At 44.9% G+C, this 7,957-nt stretch overlaps 1 protein-coding gene across 16 annotated transcripts in view; it reads right to left on the bottom strand.

Moving 5' to 3' along the window:
• Nucleotides 1–1,382: 1,382 nt before the first annotated feature.
• Nucleotides 1,383–7,957, bottom strand: part of LOC137368959 (teneurin-3) — an 891,767-nt gene continuing 885,192 nt past the window's right edge. For all 16 annotated transcript variants that reach the window (XM_068029337.1, XM_068029332.1, XM_068029334.1 and 13 more), the window contains 2 exons: nucleotides 5,564–5,694; nucleotides 1,383–3,025 (listed from right to left, as the gene is read on the bottom strand). In XM_068029337.1, coding sequence (XP_067885438.1) covers nucleotides 2,270–3,025; nucleotides 5,564–5,694 — 887 coding nt within the window. In that variant the 3' untranslated portion in view covers nucleotides 1,383–2,269. The remainder of the gene's footprint in view (nucleotides 3,026–5,563; nucleotides 5,695–7,957) is intronic.

The following is a 7,957-nucleotide window of genomic DNA, read 5'->3' as shown; positions in this document are numbered from 1 at the left end:
ACAGTGGGCTGGATTTTAAAAGCCCGCCATCGCTCCCAGCGTCAAGCTCAAAAAATGGGAGCCCGCATGGCAGGCCGTACGCCGAAGAGCCGCTGCAATCTCCTGCGCGGTGGCTCATTTAAATATCTGGGGAGGCCCGTCCCCCATCCCCCAAAGACGTGGAGGGGGCAGGCTGTCCATCCTCGTATTAAAATCAGTCTGGTTTAAATGTTGCAATAAAATGTGCATCAGCTACCTGTGCACAGGCACTGGTGCCATTTTTAAAGGGCAGCCAGCCCTGCTGGTAAATTTGAATTTTTAAAGTGAACCCCCCCCCCCACAAAAATTTATAACCCCCAATAAAAATTACAGTATTTGCCCTTCTTCCCCAAAACACTTACCCTTGAATTCTGACCTTCCCCCACCACCCACCCCCCAGACTGCACAAAGTTGAAAGTGCACCCCTTCCCACCATCCCCTGTGTTGATGATGCTTATTTGACCCCGAACACCCGCAGTAAAAATCTTAACTCCTTCCTCCCTCCCCACCAGTGTCACGCCTGCTTTCCCGGGACTGGGAATTGAAGGCATGGGAGTGCCAGCCACCACACTGAGGATCGCAGTGGGCCCGGAAGATTGCAGGTAAGTTCATTTAAATGTATTCATGTCATTGATTTAAATATTGAAATTGAGATCTTGTTGCCCAGCGGCCGGGGGGCGGGGGGTGCCGCCACGGAGCCTTGGTGTCACTGGGAGGATTGGGCTAGGCCCTCCCGTCCGTGGCGGGCCTCTGCTGCAACCATCTTCCGGCACCCCCGCCATGAAGCCTGGTGTCGTGGGCTTGATAAAATCCAGCCCAGCACCTCTGACAGTACAGCACTCATATCCAGGTGACTTGATATGAAACAAAATATAAAATGAGTCGATCACATGATCAGTGATTTATTTATAAATGACTTAAAAACAGCGGGCGATATAAATAAAACTAAGTTTCACACCCCCCCCCCACCCGCTTTATTAGCAATTTCTCTGCATAAGTTGTGGAAGATTTTCTGCAATCTTTACCACAATCTTCCACAACACAAGTGCTGCATAATGCAAAGGTCCTTTTCTTACTCTAAAATTCACATCAACCTTTTCACTGACATCAGCAAATGGATGAAAATATACTTCAAAGCAGGTTTATAATTTAGTAATGGACTTTCCTCATTATGCTTTATTTTCTTAATAAATCAAGGTATATATTGGTTTTATGAGGTAATAAAAGGGGACAGATTTGGCCATAAAGTACTTTACTGAATGCAGAATCTTTTTTCCCCTGCTCAGCCAGTTAAAAATCAGATTACAAGACAGTCACTGTATTTTAAAGATTTTATTTTCAAGTATAAACTTCTTTGAAACACTTTACATAAATTAACATCTTTTGAGACTAGTATCTGATGAGCAGTAAATTGGAATTCATATAAAAACTCCATAAGGTACTGGTCTCACACACTTTACAAAAAAGAAAAAGTTTTCCTTCGCTTTGCTGAGAGAGTGATCTTGTACGTTGCGTAACTTCCCAAGGCAAATCCAATGGCGTTGTAAAATCGATTGAGTAGTTTTCTGTTGGTGGCACAGTCACACTACTTTGCACAAAGTGTCATTGTATAAAGCAGCACAGTTGAAAGCAGGGGAAGGCCCTTCACTCCGCAGTACAGTGATGAAACTGCATCGTTGCTTCTCGTTGCTACGGGTCCAATGTGTTTCATTGTTTACTTTGAGGAAAGATTAAGAATACTTCTGGTAAGCAAAGGTTACTCGTCATAATACACAGTTAGTTTCTGTATCTGGACACTGATTCTAATGCTTAATACAGTGCTTCTTAAACAACAGAAAACAGTTGACAGGTTTGGTCAAGTACAAAACAGTTAAGCTTTTTTTTTACATATGTTAGTCCAACCTTGGGTCTGAGTGTAGTGGCATCCAACTGTAAACAATTTTTTTTGAAGCAGTTGACAATCCTGTATATCAAGGGTGATTTGAAGATTTTTGTTTGCAGTAACCACCTTTCTTCTCCTTTGTAGGTTCCAGCTAAGTAGAAAAAGAGTTCCACCAAGTCCAACAGCTCTAGGAAAGAACTTGTGCTACAGATAGATCTGAACAGAGGCCTAGCTCAAGCTTCAGTTATATTTCAGTTTCCTCAGTTTACCCTGTGGTAAATAAGGGCAGCAAAACTAATATTCTGTTCTTCCAGTAAAAGAAGACAGTGTAAAGTTTATCTCTTTGGCAACCACCAACTAGCCTGTGTGTTACCTCTTTCCTATTTCGTTCTGTCTTAAGAACTGAATATTGTTCACACTGTCTGCTAGCTCTGGGTATTGCTCCACAGAGAGTACATAGTACCCATCATATCCTTGCACTTTGGCAGCGCTCAGCAGCTGTCGCTTTTCTCCTTCTGTCCATAATCTGATCCCTTCCTCGCCGTCTCTCACTCTCTGCTGCTCTCTGGTCCAAGCAGTCACCAGCGCTCTCTGCCTGGCCTGTTCCAGTATCCGAGCCTTCTCCTCATCCAGGGTTGTCCCGTAGCGAACGTGGAGGGACAAAGCACTGTACTGCATTTCGACGTCGGCAAACCTTCGAGTCCTGCCATTCACCACAGTGGTGGACTGGGAAACAGTGACGTTGATGCCGTTTTCTAAAGCCTTGCGCCCGCTGGTCAGCCTCAGAGTGCCAAGGTCACTTTCAGGTGAGGCAGTTTTGATGAAGTAGTGAGTGTCTTTGCCCTCGATCGTATAATGTAAGTTGTCCAAGTAGTATGCTCCGTTTAGCACTGCCGCAACTTTTATGCAGTCTTCATTTGCGATGTTGAGCACGTTGGTTGTCACTTTTCCTTGACTGACTGCAAGCATGACCCCCTTTCCGACCAAAGACTTGACCGTTCCAAACCAGAGCCATGGCTTCTCTCCACTGGCCTGGTGTTTGCCGGTCTGAATTTCTGGCATTTTTCCCAGGCCCATAAAAGCCTTTGCTTGTCTTGCTATGGCTTGTTGCACTCCAGACAAAAACTAGAAACAAGGCCAAAAAAGTTTTTTAAGAAATATATCTGAATGAGTGTAGAAAAATTCCCTTTGGTGTTCCAAAACAAAGCACAATAAACAAACTACTTTTTTTTTAAAACATAGTATTTCCGATCTAACTTCCAAGGAAAGCATTATGCCGAGATACATTTCTGAATACAAAGCAGATCTAAAGAAACATCAATACAATTTGCCATGTAAATCAGTGTGGGGAATTGTGAGGTCATTCAGTTTGGACCTAAGCAAGATAGATCATAGTATTTTCTAAACAGTGAGAAGGTAGAAACTGCAGAAGAGCAGAGAGATTTAGGTGTCTAAGCACCGAAATCATTAAAAACTAGTGGACAAGTACAAAAAATAATGTAAAAGGCTAATGGAATGCTGATGCATTCAAGGGGACTGGAATTCAAAAGGGTGTAAGTTGTGCTACAGTTGTATAAAGCCCTGGTTAGACCCCGTCTATGGTACTACGTTCAGTTCTGGGAACTGTACCTCACGAAGGATATATTGGCCATGGAGGAGGCACAGCATAGATTCACCAGAATGATACTGGGGCTAAACTGAGGATAGGCTGTGTAGACTAGGCTTATATTACCTTGAGTATAGAAGTTTAAGAGTGATTTAATTGATTGAAGGATTTGATAGGTAGATAGAGAGAAAAAATGTCCTCTGGTGGGGAAAGTTCTGAACCACCGATGCACAGTGGCAGCAATGTGTACCATCTACAAGATGCACTGCAGCAACGCACCAAGGGCCTTCGAAAGCACCTTCCAAACCCACGACCTCTACCACCTAGAAGGACAACAGCAGCAGATTTTTTTCTTTTAGAGATACAGCACTGAAACAGGCCCTTCGGCCCACCGAGTCTGTGCCGACCATCAACCACCCATTTATACTAATCCTACATTAATCCCATATTCCTACCACATCCCCACAATTCCCCTACCACCTACCTATACTAGGGGCAATTTATAATGGCCAATTTACCTATCAACTAGCAAGTCTTTGGCTGTGGGAGGAAACCGGAGCACCCGGAGAAAACCCACGCGGTCACAGGGAGAACTTGCAAACTCCGCACAGGCAGTACCCAGAATCAAACCCGGTCGCTGGAGCTGTGAGGCTGCGGTGCTAACAACTGCGCCACTGTGCATGGGAACACCACTAGCTGCAAGTTTCCCTCCAAGCCACACACCATCCTGACCTGGAACTATACCGCCATTCCTTCACTGTCGCTGGGTCAAAATCGTGCACCTACCCCACACAGACTGCTGCAGTTCAAGAAGGCGGCTCACCACCATCTTCTCAAGGGCAAGTAGGGATGGGCAATAAAGTTAAAATCAGAGTTAGGCTGTTCAGGGGTAATGTCAGGAAACATCGTAGCAGCAGGGATGAATCAATTCATTTCATTGTATGTGGGCCAGAGCTCCTGCTCTCTATCAAGTTATATGGATGTCTTGTAGGATTAGGCTGAGATGTGATGCCTCCACCATGGCCAAATAGCCCACTGACACACATATTCTCTGCCCACACATGAAGAGCTGCCATTTGGCAAAGTAATAGAAGGTTTGCCAATTCTCCTCGATGTGTCATTTGGAGGGGAGTGAAAAAATGGAAAGTAATTGGAAGAAGTAACAGCACACATTTGAACACATTGCAATCAATAAATGAATCATCCATTGAAAATAATTACTGATAAAATCATTTCAAGAGATGTTGCATACTTAATAAAGATCAATAAAAAACAATAGAATATCTGTTTTGTCAGCTGCAGTGTTGTATTATTTAATGAATTCAGAGGAAAAGAGTTATGTTTTTCAAACTATTAAAACGTGCCTGCACTACTTTATTTTCACCCTCACACTTGGAGGAAAAATAAATGTTCTGCACCACAAAGTGTCAGCAGCTAAATTTACCTTCTGGCCATCGAGGATAACAATCTGCTGCTATACAGAAACATTTCCACAAAGACTGCTGCAAAGATCCTGTTGGCTCAAACCAGCACATCTCTGAAGCCAACAGTCTTTCTATATGGTAATAAATGGTGTGTGTGATAACAAAAAAGGATTCATCTGAAGCTTAATTTTGATCTGGACTAACAGGAAGTGGCAGTAGCACAGGCATGTGGCGGGGGGGGGGGGGGGGCGGGGGGAGGAGGAGCCACCAGTGGGGTATCTGGTGGGGGTGGAGGAGGGAGATTCAGGTCAATGGTGAGGCAGGTCGCATTGTCCAAACCTTCCCTCATTCTGGGTGGGATTGCGGATACGAATCTAGCCCCAACTTTACGAGAAAGGGCCAGGCTTGTTATACCAAACTGCCCTTTTATGTTCTAAAAGGTACTTCATACTGTTTGTTCCTGATTCAGTGCCTTCTTTTGATCAGGGGAGCTGTTGATTTCTCAGCTTTCCCCTTTACGGAGTTGAGTCATTATCCAACAATTCCATAACATCAACGCTGGTCTCAGAAGTCAAAGGTTTGGTAACATCTGTAATACTTAGTCATATGGCTGATAGTGTTGATGAATCTTACCGGTACATCATCCCATTCTTGACTTTTTAGAAGCTCATATGAAGGTTCTTCCAAGCCCTGCCTGGGCACAGGAAAACCAGGAATAACATTGTGGAGTTGGAACCCAAACGTCAGTAGCCAGCTGTTAACATCTGTGGAGACAAGGTAATATTGAGATAGGGAATACAATGAAGGTGTGGTACACTCAACAGTTTAAACTAAAGAGATGATTCACACACTCCAACCAGAATGCTTATTTTACACACTAGAAACACCAGCATGTTCGATGTCTGCATCCTCCTCCTTTATTTAGAAGAACAAAAGCACCTTTATTTTCCACAAACATAAACGTCTTGGGAGCCGTCGTACTAGTTACAATTTTCATGACTCTGCTTTGGTACTGGCTGTAAGTGTGGTGGATAGGAGGTGTGCCAGTGGGAGATGTGTCATTCGGAGGAGTGGTAGTCGGAGGGGTTGTAGTCAGAGGAATAGCAGTCAGAGGAGTGGTATTCGCAGGAGTGGCAGTCGGAGGAGTGGCAGTCGGAGGAGTGGCAGTCGGAGCAGTGGCAGTCGGAGGAGTTGCAGTCGGAGGAGTGGCAGTCGGAGGCGTGGCAGTCGGAGGAGTGGCAGTCGGAGGAGTGGCAGTCGGAGGAGTGGCAGTCGGAGGAGTTGCAGTTGGAGGAGTGGCAGTCGGAGGAGTGGCAGTCGGAGCAGTGGCAGTTAGAGGAGTGGCAGTAAGACGTGTGGCAGTTGGAGGAGTGGCATTAAGAGGAGTGTTAGTTGGAGGAGTGTTAGTTGGAGGAGTGGCAGTAAGAGGAGTGGCAGTAAGAGGAGTGGCAGTAAGAGGAGTGGCATTAAGAGGAGTGTTAGTTGGAGGAGTGTTAGTTGGAGGAGTGGCAGTAAGAGGAGTGGCAGTAAGAGGAGTGGCAGTCAGAGGAGTGGCAGTCAGAGGAGTGGCAGTAAGAGGAGTGGCAGTAAGAGGAGTGGCAGTCGGAGGAGTGGCAGTCGGAGGAGTGGCAGTCGGAGGAGTGGTAGTAAGAGGAGTGGTAGTAAGAGGAGTGGCAGTAAGAGGAGTGACAATCGGAGGATTGGCTTTAGAAGGTGAGGCAGAGAAGATGTTAGGAGAAGTCTTTGCATCTGATCAAACCCAGTCTCTCAATCCCTTTCAGTTAATTTGCACTAATTTTTCACTCCAAGTCTCTTCTCACCCCTCCTCTCTTAAAGGCATCGACCCTCTCACTGAGGTTATATCAAATGGGGGTATTTGTCCTGGAGTTCCTCACCCAAATGCCCATATTCATATAGAGTCTTGATAGTGCCCTTCTTCATTACAGCTGAGCTCAATCCTATCCTCACTTGGTGTACGCATATAACCGCAAACAGCGTGCACACACACGTGCGTGCGTGTACGCTCGCAGGCACGCACATATACACTTCCAGCAGCATGGCCTGTTGGCTTGCAAACTGGAGCAGAAACTCAGATAAATGCCCTTTCCCTACTCGAGAGCACTTCATCCAATTGTAAGGATAAGATTAGTTTTTAATACTTTTTTTTATAGTGAAACAAACTGCAGTCAATATTTGTATCATTTTATTTGGACCTTGTACTGATCCATGGTTTAAACAAATCCATACTGTAAGTGAAACATCGATATATGCTTTAATGCAGCCAATAAACTATTGAAAATTACGTTGCTTGGGTGCACAGCACTTACTGAGGCTTTTTTTTTATGAACTAAAAGACATATTCTAGGGTGCTCTGTGACAGGTTAGTACAGCTGCAGCTTTCTCATCAACTGGTTAAGATGGCTGCAAGATGACATGTCTGTCGATGAAAACTGCAACCCCGTCAACCCAGTATGGAAGATTTGATAACCTGATAACTGTGCCAGGCAGACCCACTTTAACTCCAGGCCACTGGTGATGATTGACCAAACAGCCTGGATCACTACTAGAATCTGTACAGGCAGCCCTGTTTTAGGAGGCCACGATTCACCTCCAGATAACCTTGCCAGCCAAAACTTCAATGGCTATAGTGGTACTGGCTGGACAAATTGCAGAAAGATGTGTGGCTCCAGCAGTACATCTGTGTCCCTAAGTCTTAGCTGCATCTGATATGTGTCGGAGTTCTCTGGTCTTAGGTAACTGAGGCACGTCCTTACAGGGGGGGAGTGCACTCTCCATGTCAGGCAAGCAGAAACTCTACCTGTGTGTCAGACGCACAGCTGACCAAAACAAAAAGAAATTTTCCCCCATTGTGTTTAATTCTTTTAGATAATAATAAAGATGGACTTTTAGATAATAATAGTTTGGACAGCTCTCTAGCCCTTGCCTTTCCTGTTCCTCGAAATAATAGCCCAAACATAATCAGCATTCATTTCTAAGGCATACTCAGCTTAATGTTTCCTGGAATAC

The sequence above is a fragment of the Heterodontus francisci genome, chromosome 4 (genome assembly GCF_036365525.1).
Source record: "Heterodontus francisci isolate sHetFra1 chromosome 4, sHetFra1.hap1, whole genome shotgun sequence".
In the NCBI taxonomy this organism is placed as follows: Eukaryota; Metazoa; Chordata; class Chondrichthyes; order Heterodontiformes; family Heterodontidae; genus Heterodontus; species Heterodontus francisci.
This window is presented reverse-complemented; position numbering and strand designations above follow the sequence as displayed.